Source organism: Sparus aurata, chromosome 20 (assembly GCF_900880675.1).
Source record: "Sparus aurata chromosome 20, fSpaAur1.1, whole genome shotgun sequence".
Lineage (NCBI taxonomy): Eukaryota > Metazoa > Chordata > Actinopteri > Spariformes > Sparidae > Sparus > Sparus aurata.
Genome location: NC_044206.1, coordinates 3412694 through 3435174, shown reverse-complemented (window position 1 = coordinate 3435174; position 22481 = coordinate 3412694). Strand labels below are relative to the sequence as shown.

Below are 22481 nucleotides of genomic sequence, written 5' to 3'. Positions count from 1 at the left end.
GCTGATCGCAACTTAGGGTTTTATTTAAATTTTGATGATTGATGATTTATTATTATTATTATTGAAATTGCCTCTTTCTTAAAACATTCTTAATGACATGGCAGCCGTCAATCGAGTCAGAACTGCAGACCCAGTTGACGGACGATGTGGTGGACAGAGGGGACTGGACCCCCAAACACCCTGAGTACTGACCCAGATGATGTCCCACTGACACCATCCAGCCCAGCAGCACTGCAGGGACTCCTGCTCAGCCTGTTACTGTACATCACCTGTTTCTGTTTTAATATTGTTTTCAATAATAATTCTTTTTGTTAATAGTGAATAATAATCTGTAAATAGTTATTTATGCTGTACATTTGGAAATAGTTGTAAATAATAAAAGAAAACATTAAATCCCTTGTTGTCCCTGAAAAGTAGCACTTGATGCTGTTTGCTGTTATAAATTGTACTTAAGCTGTAAATACTGAATGGAATAGACAACGTGTAACAATAGAACAATATTTTATTTCATGAATTATATAAAATGAACAATTATAAACAAATAATATAAAAAGAACCCATACATTAACTAAATAACAACAGCTATAATGTAAGGATTGTCCTCTGGAGCAGAGACGAGCCTCTCCATCCTCTCTGCAGCCTCATGTCCTCCTTCATCCTCCTCCTCCTCTTCCTCCTCTCTGTTTGCTCCCTAAAACACAATGAAATGTAGAAGACATTTTGTGTTACGTCAACAGACAAAAGAGATCTAATACAGCAAAAAATATATCATCATCGAGGATAATAATATCCTAATTATCGAGGATAATCCTAAACTTAGCTCTTTATTCAATTCTAACGTTTAACTAGATTTTACAGTGTTACGGTCTGAAATAAAGCAGGGATCACAGCCTGATCTGAATCTGTTCATCTTGGTCCATTTATGTACATGAAGTAAAGATAGTCTCTAACATCTCCACAGTCACAATAAGACATAAAATACAAGTCAACCTCTGAACGTCTTACGTTTGAAAGTGAAGGCTTTTAAGGCTTTACTTCCAAAGGGATCAAGCTGAGCATTACCAACATGTTTTAACTGAAATGTGGAGGTTTTAATGTCCCTTGAAGTTTAACATATCTGGCGTTGGATGTTCAAAGGAGTAAAAACCCGAGTATAAACCCAATACTTACATTCAAATACGAGATCTGCGCCACTTGAGGTCGCCATCATTTATTTATTTATTTATTTATTCTCTTCGGGTGCGTGATGAATCTTGGGACATGTGAGACCACGAAGTGTAGTAGCGTTGCACACTCGAAAAACAGGTAAAAGGAGTGCGCATTTGTGGGATGCATTATGAGAACACTTTGAATTGGGACATCCTTCGCCGCGGAATAGTGACATAATTGCACTTCAAATGCGCACTCGAAGTGTGCAGACCCTGAATTGAGACACGGCTTGTGTGTGCATGCAGGCTCGCCCCCCATTCCGGCTCTATCCTTCCTGCGGCCAATCAACGCGCGCCTCATTACATATTAATACAATGCACATCCGGACCGGTCAAAACCTCGCACATAATCTCGCGTGAGAAAGTCGCGGTATGAAAAAGTGTCAGAACAAGCTCTATGTTTGATTTATTTTTTAAATTTTTTTTTCTAATAAGTTTTAAGAATTGATCCGAAGCGATCCAAGAGGGACTGGATATGTAAAAAACCAGGTGATGACTCCTTTAAGGCCAGAGAGTCCAAAATGGAAAAAGCTATCATCATAGCTCGTTAGCTGCGTTGCACCATCCAGTTCTATTTTTGCAAATGTGACATTGTACTAGTAGCAACCAAGCTAACAAGCTTGCTAACAGACAGTAAGGAAGCCCTTTAAGTCATCTGTATGTCATCTTGTGTGAGGGGGCTGTACATGGGAATACACAACCTTTGAGTGCAATGCTAACCATAATGAAGCTCTATATGTAGGGCCCATCTACCAGACCCAGTCCCTTAGTTGATGTTACACCTTCGCAGTATATCAAATTACCACAAACCAACGGACTCAATGTAAACATGGGGTACTTGGTGGTCTGGGCCACAGGCACCTTCGCTCAGCTTTTTAAGGATGTGTGTCTTACTGTTTCAGTCTCCCACAGGAGTTTGTCAGTGTCCATGTTAGCAGATCAGAACTCGCTCTCCTCCAGAATCTCCTCCATGGTTTCTCCAAGCGTTATCTCTCCATCACTACTGGACAGGCTCTTCCTGGTGAGAAAGTCAAGTCCTGCTGTGTCACACCCTTTCACCCTGTGACCTTTAACCTCCCCAAGTCCCCCACCTCCTCCACGTACAGCCACCTGAAGAAGGTGTGGGTGTATTGTGGAGGTGCCACCCTCGTCATAGGAGTCACTCTGCCGAGAGCACTGTGGCCGGTGTCCTCGGGTGCACTTCCACAGGTGCTTGAGGGGCACGCCCCGAAAACAGCTCCTGACCTGGAAGTGGTTGGTGAACAGGAAAATCTGCCAGCGCTTCTTCAGTTCAGCTTGGACCTAAACTCCAGAACAAAGAACACTGTTACAACTAATACCATTAGATGTATAGTATCATTTATTCATACTGTACATCTGGAGAAGATGGTCACTAATTTGGTCTCATGTTCATTCTTCTTTTACATCTGTTTTGGATTTAAGCCCTTAACTAAAATATCTAAATGCTTGCTACTTTTGTCCATAGTTTGGTATCCAGCAGGTAGCATTCACTATTTTGCTTAAAAACAGCAGCTGGCATAGTAATAATAATAATAATAATAATAATAATAATAATAATAATGATAATAATACTACTAATAACAATAAAAATAATAATAATAATGATTCTACAACAAAGGTCAACCATAAAAATGACAGTACATACAGATAATTAGCAAGTATTTTGATTACATGTAAATGCTTTAATTATATTATGTAATTTCAATGTGAAGGGATAATATAATTAATTTTTTTATGTCCACCTGTCTGGAGACTATGTTTGTTCTTTATGGCTGTATTTATATAAATCAGCCTGTTTTGAGTTTTTTGCTCGGACCTCATTTAAAATGTGTTGCAGGGGAAGGAGTTATATAAAAAAAGGAACATAGAAATATTTAAGGGGAAAGAGGGATAGTCTGGTGACTTGTATAATCCCCCCCCCTTTTTTTGTGAAGATAGCCTGGGTTTGTGGTTTTTTGTTCTTTTTTTCCAGACTGCCCTTTGTAATTTAAACTTCTCTTGGTATTACCTAGATTACTTTATATTTCTCACAGTTCTCACATGGCTAAAGAAACAAGACACTGAAATTGCCCTACTTCAAGAGACACACTTACATCATTTAGAACATGTGAAACTTAAAAATGGTTGGGTTTGTCAAGTGACTCTTTCCTCCAAAAGCAAAAAGGTTGCAATTTTGGTACATAAATGTCTTCCTCTCACAATAGAAAAAGGTAACTGTAGATGAGGGCTGCTTTGTATGTATTTCTGTTGATTTGTAGTGCTTATGCACCTACTTTATATGAGTCACAATTTTACTGTAGACTGCTAGCCAAAGACTTGGTTATATTAGCCGGGGACTACAACTGTCTGCGACCTTCACGGAAAAAGCGGAAAAGAAAACGAAACGAAACTACAACTGGGATTTGATTCCTGTAGTTGGTCGTTACTACTAAGGCCACACTTTATGTAAGGAGTTGAACTTATTTGATGTTTGAAGAATTGTAAACTCAAATGAGATTGACTTTACTCTCTTCCCACAGACTCCTCAATCATTTTCAAGAATTGATTATTTCCTGACTTTCTGGGCAGTTTTGGATAGGTATGAGAATTGTGGGAAAGCAGCAGGGCCAGATGGCCCTGGATATGTCCCAGAGTTCTATCAGAAGTTATAAGAAATATCCAGTCTTTTGAGCAGAATTCTAGATTGATTCTTTCCAAAAACAAAGGCTGCCTCAAACTTTAGCTATGGTTGATGTTGTTTTTATACATAAAAAAGGCAAATCACCTGATCAAAGTAGCACCTATAAATCTATCCGTCTCATAAATGTTGACAGTAAAATCCTCTCAAATATTATTGCAAAATAAATTGAAATATAATCCCAGAATTTGTCAAGCCATATCAAACAAGCTTTTTTCAGCAAAGACTGTCTCACAATATGAGGCATTTAATAGAAATCATGTGTCAAACTAAAATGACCTCATCAAAATATCTTGTTATCCTACAGATGATAATAGTTTATATAGATAAGAAAATTGGAAAAGGCACCCTTAGAAGTTTAATAAGATTCATATGGCAAGGGAGGAAAGCGACATTGAGATCCTACGGAAGAGGATTAGGGCCACATGTGAATTTTTTTTTTTGTTCTGACTTTAAAGTCAGAATTCTAAGAAAAAAGTCAGAATTCTGAGATTAAAGTCAGAATTCTGAGAAAAAAGTCAGAATTCTGAGATTAAAGTCAGAATTCTGAGAAAAAAGTCAGAATTCAGAGAAAAAGGTCAGAATTCTGAGAAAAAAGTCAGAATTCAGAGAAAAAGGTCAGAATTCTGACTTTAATCTCAGAATTCTGACTTTAATCTCAGAATTCTGACTTTTTTCTCAGAATTCTGACTTTAAAGTCAGAACTAAAAAAAAAATTCACATGTGGCCCTAATCCTCTTCCGTAAGATCCACTGTGCTGCAGTTGCCTTAAAAATCCGGGGGACTTGCACTACCAAACATTCTATTTTATAACTGGGCAAATCATGCCAGAATTGCTGCACAGTGGCTTCATGTGCACTTGGATAAACTCACAGTAGTTAGAGCTGGCGCTGTACTCCCCATACACAAAAGGACCACTATTACCCCAAACACTATAATAACTAGTATTATATGTTCCTGGCAGGATATAATGAAATACTGTGTTGAATATAACAAGGCATTTCTTCTTATTCCTAAAATAGGAAATGCTGAATTCATACCAGGTATAGAGGACACCATGGTTAATCAGTGGTACCATAAAAGAATTAAGATTAAGGAACTCATCTAATGTCATTTAAACAGATTCATTCCAATAATGAAATGTCTTCATCTCACTGTTTTGCTTTTCTTCAAATTCCCAGTTTTTTAATGACCACATTTCCAGATTTAAGCAATATGTCATCTTCACTTACCAAAGAAACTATTGAAAAGACCACATCTGTATTGAAAAGAGACTTGGGAATTGATTTGAATGAAGATGATTGGAATAAAGCCATAAACTCAATTAATTCCTTCTTCATCTGTAATGGGCTACGTGAAAACACAGTTTTACATTTTTCATAGGATCTTACATCTTCAATATTAAGGAAATTTAACTTCCAGGTTTCTTCATTGTGCAAACAATATACGTTACATATTGCTTCCTATATAAATGGCTTTTGGTCTTCTCCTGCAATTAAATGGTTCTGGAATGGCATTTCAGCAGAAACATTTAAATATGACTGAGTTAAAACTTTTGGGAAAACTTCTGGGAAAACTTTTGTTCCTTAGAAAGAAATGTAGGCCTATATTATTTAAGTGAATTGAGTCTGAGCCCCCTACAGTTGGCCTGTGGTACAATGAATGTTGCAGATCCTTCTCCTTGAAAGGCTGTCTGCAGTCTTGTGTGGCAGCGAAAGGAAATGTATTTAATTATGGAATCCCATCCTAAATCATATAGCACAGGCAATTGGAAATATCTTGATTGACTAACTAGCTATCATTTTTTTTTTTTTTTTCAAGAATGAAAAGGTGCAACTACCTAAATTAAAGTTTTAAAGTTTTAGTATTAGTGTGTTCTTTTGTCTTGCATTGGACTTGCTTTTCAAGCACTGACTGGGCATGTAATTATCTTGTTTATTTGCAATACTTTTTTGTGTTTTTCCTGTATGTATGTATGTCATTTCTGTTTTGTCTTACATGCATGCTGTGGGTGGGTTCACAATGAAATTATAAAAATGTAAATGAAAAAATGCATTTCTTGTATCTATAATACTGAAATAAACACATACACACACTCACACATATATATTTATATATAAATATATATATTTAGAGTGACGTACCTCTCCATTTGCAAAACAGTAGAGCACAGCAACCAGGAAACCCTGAAATGATGCACAACTTATGTTTAATGTGGATTCAGAACAACATGGCCCCTGTCTCTTGTATGTAGGTAACTTTACAGGTGTAACCTGAAACGAGCTGAGGGTGAGGTTGATGAAGTTCCTGGCATAGCGGCTGCTGCCCTCCACACATTCATCTACCAGCACAGTGAATACTACTTCATGGATTCCCAGCAGGGGGATCAGCACCAGTGTTGCTCTGGCCAAACTGAGGACATGAACAGAAGAAGCATAGAGTGGTGTATTATTGCAAAACGTATTCTGGCACATGATCCAAAGAACAAAGGACAGAATAGAGGAGAGAGGAGAGTTTGTAAATGTATGCGCGAGCCTCCCTACTGTGGTGACATTAATAGTGGAGTGAAGAAGCCAGAGTTTATGGGGGTGATTTAATTTGTGTTGAACATGGGAGTGATTAACATTTAAATGTTAAACCAGGAACCTGTTATGATGTTTAAAGATGCCATTTAGTAAATAGATGTCAAAGTCAAACATGTTTCCTGATGTCTGGATTTGGAAGCAATTACATCAGTGAGTCATTGCAGGAGAGATACCTGTATCTGTAGTCGGTAAATTTCACCTGATCTGCTTTCAGCTTGGACAGCAGCAGCATCAGAATTTTGATGAATATGAAGAAAATGACCTGCAACACACATCCAATGATGATTTAAGGCACAGTATGTAGCGTCTGTTGCTAAGGGTCTCTTAATCTAAACAAAACAAAAGACATAAGTGGCACAGGATCATGGGACTTGTTGTCTTTATTGTTACACCACCACTGCTGCGGCAAATCTATCTCCATGACTCAGGATCCACGTTTATGCTTAGTCACATTTGCCGACTTCTCTGACTGTGTCCTGGAAGTGTTTTGACAGGCGTCCACATGAATAAAGGTACAGATGTCTCTGGGTTTGAACGTTGCTCGAAAACATGTGGGATAATATACATAATAAGTTCACAACTCAACACGACAATTAAATATACAACCAACTAGTCAGTTCAAGGCAGAAATCTTACATATTGCATCCTTAAATGAAATGCATCCAATAGAACTGTGGCGGACAAGATGACATTTACATGAAAATGTTAATCTGAGATTGTTTCTGTTACCGAGAAATCAGTAATCAGTCGTGCCTCTGACTACTAGACATTACAACAGCTTCAATATCACATGCCCTCACATGACAGGGAGAATTAAACGCAGCATGAAATTGACTTGAGAGCTGGCACCAGAGGAACAAGGCTCATAGAAGCAACCAGATGTATCTGGAACTAAATGTGATCTTCAGCTCGGATAACGGCTCATTGAAAGGCTTTCAAGGATTGGTTCAGAAACATCACTCACCAGCACTGATAAGGTAATCGGGCCCCTTATTATCCACCAGAACCATCTGTTCACAATCGACCAGCATCTTAGAAAGACAGGAAGATTAAAAAGCCATGCAATGGAGAACATTTTAGTTGATTTATTGTATTGATTGTGACGTATGGGATTAAACACTCACTCTGTGTTTTCGTATAAAATCTTGACCACTGTCCACGGTGTCACAAACAAGACAGGTGTTCCTGAAAAGTAACAAAGTGTAAGATTCAGCATGTTACCATCAACAGATCACTCTTATGAATTATTACATATTGATCGTACTTACGTATATGAAGAGTTAGGGTATTGTATTATTGTGTTTTAAAGGAAAAGTTCACCCTAAAATGAAAAGTCAGCCGTTACTGAGTCTTTCTCACCCCCGGGCTGATGACAAGTTCCAGAAATGTTTTGAGGACTACAGGTACAACTGTTTTCATGTTTAAGTATACCTTTCCTTTAATCTCATAACAAGATGACTATTCTAAAAGCCATCATGTGTAGATTTTATGTGTGAGTAAAGCATCTTTGACAGATCCTGTGACAGGTTTTTGTTTCTGGAAAAATGGGACTTGATTGAAAATTGACTCAGTCTCTGTGTAGTTTTTAGCAATTTGGTCTCACAGTTCATAGTTTAGATTGATGGTGAGGATGGCTCAAAATGTGATTCATTGTTTTTTTTTTTTTCAAAATGACGCCTAGGGTGCACCAAATTTGGCAAGTTGCACCATTTACATATTTTGATAAATTCTTTGCATACGTATGCAAGAACTTTAATTCCACAGACACATGGAAGTAAACACATGGAGCATAGTGTGTGGACTACAAAAGGTATTCACCGCTGGTCTGTAAAAGAACCATTATTCTATATTTTCCTTATTTTCAACAAATTACATGAAAAGACCAAAACCTACAGACTTTTTTTTACTCTTGATACTGTCTTTTTTACCTTGTCTCTGGCTTTCAGCCCCAAGACAATTTTTTCTAATACATATACATTACTATACTCGTAAGTAGGATCGTCTCATGGTATTTGGGACACAAAGAAGATAAACATTAGGAACAAGTGAATGACAGTTTACCCCATCCTAGCAGCATGTATTTCTTCAGCAGACGTCTCTTGGTCAGCACAGCTGTGAAGAGCAGCGTGTGGAGGAAGATGGCCTCCACCAACAGCCAGAAGTAGTTACAGGCCACAAAGTACTCCATGCACACTTTGGAGAATTTGCACATCAGTGCTATCTGTTGACAGTTATTATTGAGTTGATACATCAGTTAGTTTGTTTCAAAGTGCTTGTGAACATAAAGCAGCATTTTTTTTTTTTTTTCGTACCACAGAGCTCGAGTAGGAGTTCCAACCAGGGTCGTCCTTTGGTAGGTTAGAATACATGACGTATAACATGACTTCTTTAGAAATGACAGCCATGGCTCTCAGGATGAACGACACAAACAGATTCATGTGGATGTAGTTCCTGGTACAGTGGAGCTTCCTGGTAAACAGATACAGGAGCAATTTGAAGAAGGCATTGATTCCTGTTCAACTGTAAAAGCATTACTTAGGGTATGTGTCATGACATAAGAGGGAGTGAAAAATGATCATGCTACATGCATCTACATGGTAATGCTTCCTGGTTTTTATAATATCATTTGTTATGACTGATCATCCTCATACTCTTATAAATATCACTCCAATGCCACGCTTCCTAGTAGACCAGCTGCAGTACTGTGGATCCATGCATATCATCAGTGTAGATGGAGGTTGTAAATCTGCTTTAAGAATGACTAATGGAAGCTGCATCATGTCAAGTGAGGTCAAAGTAAAGAACTCGTAACTGTTTCATTGTCAGTGTCGCTTCAGTGATGCTTGCTTCAGTACTGCTTTCAAGACTGTTCATGTCCAGTCTGTGTAAGACAGTCTTTAAATGTCCCATATTATGCAAAATACACCTTAGAGCGGTTTTCTATCAATTATATGCATCCCCGGCCTGTCTACAATCCCCCCCTGGTATGAAAAAAGTTCATCCTCTCCCTTTTTTGCTTTCTCCGCCTTTAGAAAATGTGTGTTTATACAGGCCAGTTGAAGATAGTCTGTTGGTGACGTCAGCGACAGATTAGACGCGTCCCCCTAGGTTGGTGGCACCGCCCCAGGTGAAGGTTTGCCACACCCGAAGGAATTATCTAAACGGCGCCATTTTTTTCCGCTCGGTTAGAAAATGGTGAATGTACGACCGGGAAGAAGCGGTTGCTCTGTCGTTGGCTGCACTAACGAGCACCAGAGTCTTTTTAAACCTCCCTCATCGGGGGTCTTGAGGACTCAATGGATGGATTTTATTTTTAATGGGAATGTACCCACATCAGTTCCCAAAGTGCTGTATGTGTGTGCTCACCAGACAGCAGTGTTTCACAACGTTGTCGCTCAGAGCTAGACATGCAATTGCTCTGTTGTTGGTGTATAAATCAACAGAAGTGCCTATATTCTGTCCCAGCTACAGAACAACAGAAGAGACAGTGGTCGTGTTTCATTTTTAATGACAACGTGCCGGCTGCGGTTCGTGTTAGCTTGTATGTGTGTGCTAACCACCTCACATCGGACTGCTTCAGTAACGAGAGTCAATACAAAGCTGGCTTTGCCTCAACACTGACCCTCCTAAAAGGATCAGTCTCAACCATACTGAACCCAGCAACTGCACCCGAGCCACCGATAAGTGTCGCCGTGGTTTGATAGCATTTACAGTTGCCGACGAGTATGGTGAAGTCAGCTTGAAACTGGCTAACTAGTTAGCTCCGCTTCGGTCCGCTATGCAATGGCGTTCGAAGCGAGTTTAATGTTAATAATATTACGAGGGAGCTTTGTTGTCACAGTAGAAAGTCTGGAAACATGTGCAGACTGGAGACAGAGACGATGCGAACAGTGTATAACAGTTTGGAGACTGTGTTGGAGACAAACACAGCTTTCGCTAGCTGGTAGCCATTAGCTACATGGCAGTAGCTGTAACAACACATACAAACAAACTAATATTATTCAGCCAAACTAACCATTCTGAAACGTCCTGCTGCAACCGCAGAGTCTGTACTTCTTCCGGAGCCTCTACTTCTGGGTCCGATTCTGGGTCAAACTGGTTCGGTTGAACGAAAAAATCTCCGCGAGCCATAGTGTTACATCCACCATAAACATTAGCACATGCTACCGTTAGCATAAGGGGCTTCCCCTCCCTGAGAGTGACATAGCAGGCAAGGCTCCCCAAGTAGGCGTTGACAGATGGAGCTCATTAGCATTTAAATGTGCAGGCACAGAAACAGAGTGCTGTGAACAGAGCTCAGCAGAGCGACTTTTAGACAGCTGGAGTTCAGGACCACGGATGTGTTTTGGGGCAATACATATCGAATACAGATTTGTTGGACCTCTGACAGCTATGTGAAATTGATGAAAAACAGTATAATATGGGACCTTTAAAACGTGCAGATTAAAGAGCACGTCCCTGCAAGCCACCATGAACATGCTTCAGGTGAGTGTGCAGGAAAGCCATTGTTTGTACAAAATCAACCTTTGTTTGCCATTTCTTCACACAAAGTGCACACTTTTGTCTACATGATCATCAGAAACTTGTCTACCCCCGGCCACTGACCTCAGCAAGCCCATCAGGACAGTGGCCAGTGTGAGAGAGGACAGGGACAGGGAGTAGCCAATGACAGAGATGAGCCTGAGGGCAGTCTGGCGATGCATTTCATCCTCCTGGACACACACACACACACACACACACACACACACACACTTAAAAAGGCAATTGGATATGGAGAGAACACATACCTCTTCAGATGTTAATAATAATGACAGACATTCTGGGACCGTTGTATAGAAAACAATCCATGATGGTTTATGTAGAAAGGCTAACGGCTACATGAGAAACCACAAGTCAGCAAATACACACCAGGGTTTTAGTTCCAGCACTTAAGGGGAGCAGAAACTGTGTGTGTGTGTGTGTGTTTGTGTGTCTGTGTGTCTGTGTGTGTGTGTGTCCCCTCCTCACCTTGTCTTTGAAGTAATGGTCCTCCTTACATTCAGAATCATCCCTCCACGGATCGGAGGAATTCTCAATCTGACGCCATTTCCCATTCTCTAAACATTCTCGGTGAGCCCTCCTGGAGTCATCTGCAGGTAAAAGCACAGACACATTGATATGCATGCTTTCTTCTTTCTTTCTTCAGCTGGCCATTATTATCAATTGAATATTGGCCTCACACAACTATACTAGATCGGAATCAGTATATACGTTGTCCGATATCTGCCAATATGAAACCTTTCTTTTTTTAAAGAGTGTTTAATGCAGAAAAATATATTTGGAGTAGTTTAAAGTGATTACATTTCCAGTGAAGTTTACTGTTTCAGTGAACTAATGTCATTTTAGACAATAAAGTTTATTATTAAACTGTTAACTTTCCTGCTCCATTACATGTCTTAGTTGTAAGTATTATATGACCACATTTGATTGATCATTGCTTAAATTGTGTGTGTATCAGCTGATATATATCAATACTGGAATTTGATACCCAAGAACATGCCAATATTAGTCAACTGGCAATTAAGAATTAAGAGGCTGATATGAATTCTACAAATAAAATTGTTGACTGGATGATGGCGCTATATGTAAAAATTGTTCACCAGAAAGAAAATCTGCCATCCTAGGGTTAAAGTTAATGTCTGTAAGAATAATTCATGGCAATGCATCCAACAGTTGTGAAAAGCAGAAGACTAGATGAAAGTCAGGAGATCACCAGAGTCATTAGCAATCATCATCCTGCCACCACAGATGTCTTTCCAACAAAGCAGGAACAAAGCAGAGGACCAACCAACCACCTGACACCAAGCATGACTTAGAACTAATCAGAGATGGCTGATTACATTGAGCTTGTCTCTATAGTTGCAGCTGACAGTCTTGTGATTCACTCAGTGATCAGTTCATTTGAAACTAATTAAATGACGGAGAAAGTCTGAATAGTACCAGAATCCAACCGTGTAATATAGTTAAAGCCACAATGACGCACATTTTGAATGTAGATGCTGATACACCAGTTAACTTTTAAGTGGTCATACAAAACATTACCCTCGCCGATCCATGGTAAGTAAGCAGGACAGGGGACCGACACATTCCCAGGAGATGAATGTGGCCAACACACAAACATGTCAAATGTTCCTTTACAGTAGATTCCTGTAAAACAAGAATTATTAGGATTCCACAAAAGCAATAACAATCAAGATCATTAACACTGGAACACTTGACAGGCGGCTCACCAGTTTCTGAGAGTGTGCTGAGGGTCCTGTTGCAGTTCTCCAAGTATTCAGCCCGTTTAGCTATCAGACTTTCAAGCACTGAGGCTGTTACCTGCATGTTCATTTAAAAAATGACAAACAATGTTTGAATAATCTGAAAAGTTACACTGACGAAAATGCTGACATTGAATTGTCCATCAATTATTATATTTAACCTTAGTCCCTCAAGATTAATATATAGCCCTTTGGAATTGCATCGTGATCCCTTCTACATAAAGAATGAGAAAGGCTGCCTTAAGTTTAAAGAAATAATATTTTGGCCACAATGTTTGGAGCGGAGAAGAAACACTTCTTGGATAGCAAAATTGTTGTGGCCCAGATCTGTTCTACACCAGAACATTCATCAAGCCCACATTCTGAGTGGAATGATGCATAGCCATATGTCAGCCGAGAGCAAACTGAATAAACATGAACTGGAAGTCTGGGCCACCGTTCATCTCTGTTCTGGAGGGTTTATTACTTACTTACTTACTCTCATGGTCAAAAACATTGACCTGAAGTTCTATTCTGAGGCATTTCTCTAAATAGGTGTCCAGCTGATGATAAATATGGAATCTTCTCAACCCAGATCCGTTTGTAAGATCTGTTTGCTTTACTTGTCAAGCTCATGGATCTAGATGTGTGGTGGATGCTGTGAGTGACAGTCCCACAATGGTATTTTTTATCGCGAAACTGTGAAATTCTGTATATCATTGAGACGAGATTTACCGTAGAAACCTGTACAATTTGCTTGAAATTCAACAGGGGATAATTTTCTTTGAATTTACCACTAAAAGCAATTTATTTCATATTACACTTAGTAATATGATAACTTATTTGCAGTATGTGAAAAATGTCAAATAGAACAGCTTTACTGTTTTTCGTTTAATATATGACTACATTTACAAAGTGCTGTTCTAGTCTTACAACCAATCAAAGCACTTGACAACACAAGTCACATTCACCTATTAACACACACATTCATACACTGGTGGCAGAGGCTACCACGCAGCGTACCAGCTGCTGAGTCATAACCATCCATACACACTCACACACTGATGGATGGGAATAATTTGGGGTTGAGTGTTTTGCCCAAGGGCACTTCAACATGTAGAGCCGAGGATGGAACCATTGCTCTACCTCCTGAGCTACAGTAGCCCTTCACTGAATTAGCAGTAACAACCACCGTTGCTGTTATCTGTTATCTGACAGTGACTTTGGCTGAACTGTCACAAACAAGACAACGTGTGAAAGTTTAGTTTTAGCTTACATTTAGTTACATTCACCAACTTCTTGAGATGGAACAGTTTGTTTTTAGGCATTTTTTTTGTAGAAATGCTACATATTATATCTCTAATGATTCTGAATACAATTTATGACTTAAGAATGGCAATTGTATCTATATGAAATTGATGACATATAATGAGTAGATCTATATTAACAGGTACATTTCCAGTGTGTTTGCTTACCACCTCACTTCACTGTATTTGCAGCCTCTGGTTGACCGGCTGAGCAGTGATGCTGCAGTATTTGTATTTACCCACATGGTGGGGGTATTAAATAAGAACCAGCTTCACTTACAGAGGGGGCATTTTCACCTGAGTGTAAATTGAAATTGATTGAGGCAATTATCCGTGTTGTTCTCTGTATCAGTGCCATGACTGCAGGGATGCAAACACACCTCTCTGTTTATTCCTGATGTTTGAATGTAATGAACAGTGTGTGGGTGTGTCCCTGACTGAAGGTTATTGTATTTGACAGCTATCATATTAATTAATCCTCAGTTGGTAAGTATGATACTCCCATAATTTGTTGCCATTAGTGAGGCAGATTTCCTTCATTTGAAAAGCAAGCAGCAGACCACAGCTTCCATCTCTGTCATTCATAATTCAGTGTCAGGGACGAGGACAGTGGCTTTCCTATTTCAGCTGAACAGTCCCAATCTTTACACCCTGCTGAGAAAGCTGCTGAACTCTGCAACCTTTTTGTGTCCGTTTGACTGCTTCGTGGCTCATCAGCCACCTGTGCCACAAAGATTTCTCATGTGAGATTTCCCACTGAGGCTCGTCTTGTCAGGACCCCGTCCAGATCACTATCACCACTGAAGAAAAGACAAGAGTTGCTGTCTCCCTGTCTTCTCGGTCATCTCCCCTGAGACTGAATCTGTTTCAAATCCTGCCATAGACTCAACTCCCTCCCTTATCCATTGTATTATAATGCTAAAGATGAAAGTAAATTTGCACAAGTGCTCTGTGATCATATTTGTCTTAAATTTTAAGTGCCTCTCTCGTCCCCGGAGAAGAACATCCCTCTTATTTCAAATTCAAAACACATACCAAGATGATTATTCGAGCATTTCACACTTCATATGAAAAAAGACAAATTAAATGTTAGTATCTTGTCTGTGTTTCATGAGAAATACAGTATGTTGGATTGCCTCCTTCAATAAATCTGATGGAGAATTCTTTTGTGGAGTCGAGTTCTGTTGAAAAAAATGCTAGATTTTACTCAAATGCTGAAGATTTAGGGTCCTCAGACAGCCCAATACTTGACTGACTCATTGTAAATTCCAAAGCTAAGTAATGCGTTGAACTTGATTGTTGAAGTAAATTGAAAGCTGTGTGCATGAAAACATAAATCAAATACAAATTTACCGGGCGGCTGAAGATGACAAAGACGAGGAAGAGCGGGAAGGTGTGTCCTGCTGGAGTCGGGATCCTCTTGTGCCAGGTTGGCAGTGGGGTTGGCATGGTGCTGTGTGTCTACATTGAAAGCAGCTGGTTTCTAGTTTCTCAGCCGGTCTTCCTCCTCATACCTCACCCCTACACTCGCAAGGCCCCTAACTCATCCTCGTTTTATCTCCCTACATCCACTCAGCACGGCTCTCCTCACCTTGCCACGGTAGGCACAGCTGATTTGAGCTTGATCTCCTCGCAGGGAAGGTTGATTCAGAATTTGTTGGAGGATGATTTGCAGGAACAGCAAGTGTTCTCCAGTTTGTGATCTCTGTCGTCGCTGTTATCCCACAGTTTCCTCTAAATCTTCTCGATTTGTGCCAACAATTTTCCAAGAATCAGCTACTATAATGCTCTTTCAATTAACTGGTTGTTGACTCGGCAAAGGAAAATTACTACCTAATTTGGAGGATTATCCTAGGTGTGGAAGTCCTTGGCTGCAGTTCCGGTCCTCCGGTCCATGAGAACCTTTCAGGCTGTGAAGGAGTTGGATCTGTCTGTACTCCCTATAGACGCAGTGCAACTGGGAGCGCCTGTGGATCCTCAACGACAGATCGCCTCTCCCACCCCGTCCTCCCCTAACCAATCAAGATAAGGCCCTGGGAGAGTCGGCTACATAACTGGACTAACTTTGTTGTCCCGGAAGACTGATCACACAGGAGCTAATGGGCACACTGGACAGGTCTAATAAAGCCATGATGACATATGCACACTTAGATACAAGGAGAAATATTAAAAATCATAACAGATGTGTACATACACCAGCAAATACCTCCTTTACTGTAGACAGATGGGGAGGCACTGAAGCCTCATGTCTGTTTAGCTATCTCACACAGTAACTGAGCATCACCAGGACTTCTGACACTAATGGGGATCTAGTGTAAACTAAGAGCAATGAAGCCACACACAGGCAAGTAAAGAGGACAGCAGAGAGCCAAAAGTCGGCTGCACGATCCTCATACCATGCATTTATGAAGCATTTATGCATTTTATTTTATGAAGATGATAATAATATTATTCATTTATACATTTTCTTTTAATAGTTAAAGCAGCTACAAGATACATTTGTTTTGTTTTGATTCTGGTGGCTCTGTGGACAAAGGCAGGAGTCCTGTGCTCATGATCTAGATTTGGCTAGCTCCTGAGTTTACAACAGTTTACAACACATTTTTAGCACCATATTTCATTTTGAACCATGGTTGTTAGGATGCATAACGACATGGTCACATATCTATTTGTGGTTATGTAAGATGAATAATAACTGTAATATGACAAAAGTAAAGTTTGTTTAAGTGCCGTACCACCAGCATACAGAGCAACTTCTGACTGTCCTGTTTGCTTGCACAGATCATTTGATTTTGGTTAGTGGAATGAGTTCAAAACAACTAACAACATCTGATATATCATTACCTTATAGAGCTGCTAATGTATAAGCAGAAATTTCCCTTGGTCTACACATCAAGCAGACACAGAGCATAGCTAGAAACAATTCCTAGAAGTGTTTTTGACCCTTGATGGTACATCCAATATTAGCAATCAATGAAGCCAACTGTGAAACTACATTAATGACAATGAATTTTGTCAGTTGTAAATATGGGAATTTTAGCAATTGAGGGTTTGCTAGGCAGAGAACCAAAACATGAGCTCAAAGAGGCTAAAAACCTCCATATTGCTGAAAGTTTAGTTATCATTATTAGTATGATCATTATTACAAGAATAATACTATATGTTCATGTTGATATAAAATATTGATGAACAGAGTTTTAAGCCACAGGGTCCTATTCAGCAGAGTTGTGTATAAGGAAGAGTTTATACATTAATATGTAAATTAGAGCTGCACGATATATCGTTTGAGCATCGCCATCGCGATGTACGTGTGCACAGTAGTCACATCGCAGGGCCTGCCATGTCTGAGGCAAATTAACTCATTTAATTTCAAGGGTACCTGACACACACTGTGCATGCAGACTCTGCATATGCAGCGATCCACCAGTCACATTAGTTCTAATTCAGTGTGGCAAAGCAGACCATGCCCCTGCACATGAAGTGAGTCGCTGGTAACAACATAGAAAAATGAGCAACGAACAAGAGAAGATCGCCGAAAACGAAGACTTAGTGCCAAAATGAAAAGCAACGTCAGTTATCTGGAATTATTTCGGCTACAAGAAGGATGATATTGACCAAACACGTGTTCTGTGTCGACAGTGCCTTAAATCTGTTGCCACAACGAGAGGTAACACAACTAATTAGTTTAACCATTTACGCTGGTACCATACAGTTCAGTACAACAAAAACAGGTAAGATCAGTGCAGGTTAATTGTCCACAAGATAGCAGCAGTGCAGCATAACATAAAGTGCCATTTAGGACATCTGATGAAAATTCCTGTATTTTTTCATATCACAATATATATTGCAGGTTTAAAAAAGAATCGCAATGTCAGTTTTTTCCAATATTGTGCAGCCCTAATATAAATATATATAATAATAATAATATATAATGCTCTAGCAGAAGCTACAAGCACCTAATCATTCTATGTAATACAGTGGATAGCTTTATCTTAAATATTGCCAATGATATAAGGAAGAAGTTAAAATCACTGAAGACAAAAGGACCTTGGAAGGTGAAATAAAGAGACACACTCAGTGTTTGATCTGAAGAAGAAACCCTCAGTGATGCTTCATGTGGAATTGTAATTGTGTTGTTATTACATAATGACAAAGCTTTCAAATATCCTTGTGGTATGGATGTGACAGAATCCATTGCGGAAAAACTATATAGAATATTATTGTGTTCCAACCATATGTGACTGTGATTGACAGAAGAAATGGTCCAATTTATATTTTTTCTGCTCCATAAGCATAACAATATACAGCCATGACAGGGCCATTCGTCCACACTGTGTCTTAACTAACAAAAAGGAAAGATGAGGTTGAGAGTCAAGGGAAAATACAGATATCAAAGATTTCATTGTACCCCAATTTGAACAGATCTAACTGGCAGTGAAGCAGTTAGAAGCAGACATGGCCACGGGGTGATAGAATTAGTTGGGCCCTCATTTAAAATTGGACCCAGCAGGAAGGAAAGAGGCTGAAGCGGCTGTCGAGAAGGTAATGTGAGAGTTCAAGTGTGCCCATTTAAAACCCAATTAATGGTTATGATGGTTGAAACCTCTCCAGAGGTCCTTTGTCTCTTAGAAAAGGTTTTATTCTTCTGAGCTTCATTAGATGTAAACCCTGAAGCCTTCAGCTCAGTCATCACAAATCCAGTTAACAAAGTTAACAAAAAGCCAATCTCAGAACCCATCAGCTTTCTCTTTGCAATGATGTGGGGCCTGTAGAGGCCCTATCTAGATAGATAGATAGATAGATAGATAGATAGATAGATAACTGTATTAATCCCAGAGGGGAAATTAGTATGGTATTAATAAATAATAAATAAAATTAATAAACAATTTAAATATAAATTGTCCAGTTAGTGCAAAAAAAGAGAAATGGGTTATGTGTATAGAGTTTTTATTACACAGTGCACAGTGAGTGTACTGGGAGCTGTGCTTATTTCTGTAAACCTATCTGCATATGAGTGTTGATAAATTGGAAAAAAACTAAGAAATAGGATGTAACTCAGTAGTATAGTATACCTCCACCAAGTCCAAGCAGCCCCCTAAAATCAATCAAGCCTAATCCAATATTTCATTTGTTAGTCCTGTATCACTCTAAATTTGAAACCACCCATAACTGATTAATCATATTCCTGACTTTTTTCATCAAGATCCATGTTTTTTACATTCCGCAAAGCAGGTTACATTTTCATATGTGTTTGTTTGCTGGTCAACAGGATTACACAGTTACTGAATGGATTTCCATGAAACCTTTGTTGTAGATCCAGATAAAGGGAAGGAACAATATATTTTTTCTCACTTTCTTTAACATTGAGAGAAAAAGGCTTTTGAGCGTTTTGCTTAATTTCTCAGGTAGTAAACTAGTAAATCCGTCGAGCGTGCATTTACTCCCTCACTGGCGGAGACGGAAACGTAATCCAGCATTATCGTGTTTAAGTTCATAATGTACATGTCCATGTTACAGCCTGTCATGAGCCATGAGCCTTACAATAGCCTGTTAAGCCTGTTAAGTGCACACTCGATGGATATACTAGTTTGGTCTAGCTACCGGAACACACGGATGTCAACAAACAGGTAAGTAGCTCCTTGCACAAACACACTGTTTTAACTACTTTTTTATTCCTTTTGAGTCATACACGCTACAGTGCTGCATTGTAAGGTGTCTGCTGATGTTGCATAACTTTTGGTGTGAGATGTGGAGCATGTTAAGATGCTTAAAACACAGTGTAAAGTTCTGACCCCATGCTGTTAGCGTTCAATGCTACATCTCCGTTCACGGAGCTCTGTAATGGCTGGACCAAATTTGTTCGCGTCTTCGGTACTGGCAAGTCAAGGGTAGCTTGAGCAATGAAGCTGCATGTTTAAATCGACCAAAGTTCTCCTTTAAAGTACAAAATCCATAATACTTTTTTATGGTTCCTAAATAAATAAGTAGTAGTAGTAAAGGCTTTACAAAGAAATATGAACACAATAATCCAGAGTCTAATTCTTCTCCAGCTACATGAAGAACACAAAAGGAAACTTTACTTTAGTCATGAACTCTGGTTTTGTGCGTTGTCTGGCTCTCTGCGTTTATCTGTTGTGACAATCATGTATAAAGATCTAATCCAGATATGAGGCCTAGAATTGAATATGGTTTGGTATGAAACTAATGAGGTGGGATTAGACTTCCTGCTTGAGCTTGTGGTTGTAATACAGCTCAAGTGTTTAACTTCCGTATGCACATTTGTACTGTTCAAGGGAAATCCAAGTATTACCGTCTGAGCCAGGAGTGTATGAGACAGCACAGTTTAAGCTTCATGTAACTCAGATGTATCCTGCTGTGCACACTGGCAGAATGTGTTCAATGTGACAAACAAAGTTATGACAGTCTTCAATAATTAGAAACTGCAGGCTTTTCCCACAGAGTAGAACAGAGTGGTAACTGTGTCCCCTGAGCTGATATCAACTTTGCTGGTGGTTAAAAATTAAATGAGACAGTTGTCACCCCTGATCTTCATTCTTTTGGAATGACAGAACAGATTGTCACAGGCACTGTGCCAAACTACAATGTCGCTGATTAAGTCTGCTTTATGAGACAATACATCAATTTTCTTTATAGTGCTGTAATTTGCCCCCTCAAAAAAACAAAAACAAAGAAAAAAAGAAAAACGTATATGCGCTTGTATGTTTTTATCGTTAGCAATTTAATCATAGCACTTATGCACTTTATCTTTGATAAATAGCAGTTACAATCCTCAGATGAGGGCTTGACAACTGTTTCTATTTTTCTTTTTACTCTATTGACAGTGATATGTTGTGGTTTCTTTCTTGTTACAAATGTGATTATTGTAAGTCGCTTTGGACAGAAGCGTCTGCTTAATGCCCGAAATGTAAATGTAAATGTAAATGTAATTGTAAATGTAATGAGTAAAATAAAGAGCTGCGTCATTGTCTGACACAGTATAACCATCCCTCACACTTTGTCACAACTTAAGATGACATTGTTGGGTCGACTTAACTTTTCCAGACACATTTTGTTATTTTTGTCGTCACCAAACTGGATCAGCTGCTTCTTAAAAATAAATCAGTGTTTTGCTCCCAAAAAGCCATTCATTATCAATACGCTTTTGTAAATATGTATACTTACCAACTTGGGGGCAAGAGAGGTGTGTACACACATCAGTGGTACACACCTTTCTCAAATTCAGTAGATGTGGAGCAACACTATCATTCATTTGGTGCGATGTCTCTGTCCAGTTAAATGTTCCATAATTTCACTAGATTTTTGGTCATCTGTTTAAACTATTGATCCCTCTGGGTTTGGACAATGTTGAAAACATTTGGGATAATGTAAGTACACAACTCAACAGAATATATAACAAAGGTCTATGTATAATTTTGCACAGACGTTACACATTATATCTTATTTATGTTTCTTTTGAACAAGCTAATTAGCACAGCTGACATAATCACCATATAATATATGATAACAAATGTATTTTTGGAAAGACCGTAAAAGTCAATCCCACCTACTGCTGTACAGCAGTGGTCCCTGGGCCGCAGAGATAGAATAAATACATTATTTTATTTCTGTTATATTGGCGATCACACTCTGAAAGTTGTTTTATTTTTTTTTTAATCTTTTAATAACATCCGTCTGTTCCTCTTGACGAGCTTGACACGTATCTGTTTTAGTCACAGTAAACCCCCCAAAAAATAAGTCCTCAAGCTAACTAAAACGAGTGGAAAACATACGTCTTCAGAGAGCTACTTTGCAGAGAAAAAAGGAAAAGGCCCAATGACGAGACGGAAGAAAAGCCTACGACTGTCGCGAAACCGGAAGCTACATGAAGGGAGATTGAAAACTGTCTTCAAGTTGGCTTATAAAGTGGCTGAACTGGATATACTTAACTGAAGCTGTGGGGACAGCGAGTGGACAACTGCTGGTCTAAAATAATGTCTAACATGAAACCAGTCCGTGGTGCAAAAAAGGTTGGGGACCGCTGTTGTACAGTATATGAATGAAGGATAGAATCACCAGGAGCCTTAATGCAAGAATGTATGGAAATGTGCTAATGATATAATGATATATGAAAGGATATTCAACTTCCAGATATCGTCACCTGGTTATATATCATTACTTTATGTTATTTACTGCATTCCAGGGGTCACTGTTAGATCAAGTGTTATCTTATCTGCCTTGATTAACTACTCTTTCTTAGTAAGTGTTTTACACTTTCTAAGAAAGGAGGTTTGGAAAAAAATATTGCTTTCACTTAAAGATGGATATGTGTGCTCGTAAATAAGCTAGTTTCTCAACACGTTAGAAATAAATGCCACCGGTCTTCTGCTGCGTTGGACTCTACT

General features: G+C 39.1%; 1 protein-coding gene across 1 annotated transcript; it reads right to left on the bottom strand.

Annotated features, from left to right (window-relative positions):
- Nucleotides 1–633: 633 nt before the first annotated feature.
- On the bottom strand, nt 634–16005 carry glp2r (glucagon-like peptide 2 receptor). Its single transcript, XM_030399582.1, has 14 exons — nt 15433–16005; nt 12761–12851; nt 12573–12677; nt 11499–11620; nt 11097–11203; nt 8804–8960; nt 8553–8712; nt 7616–7676; nt 7456–7522; nt 6665–6753; nt 6180–6318; nt 6051–6092; nt 2103–2510; nt 634–691 (listed from the first exon to the last, which is right to left on the bottom strand). The coding sequence occupies exons 1-13, from the start codon at nt 15526–15528 to the stop codon at nt 2148–2150; spliced, it is 1599 nt and encodes a 532-aa protein (XP_030255442.1). The 5' UTR covers nt 15529–16005; the 3' UTR covers nt 634–691; nt 2103–2147.
- Nucleotides 16006–22481: the final 6476 nt, after the last annotated feature.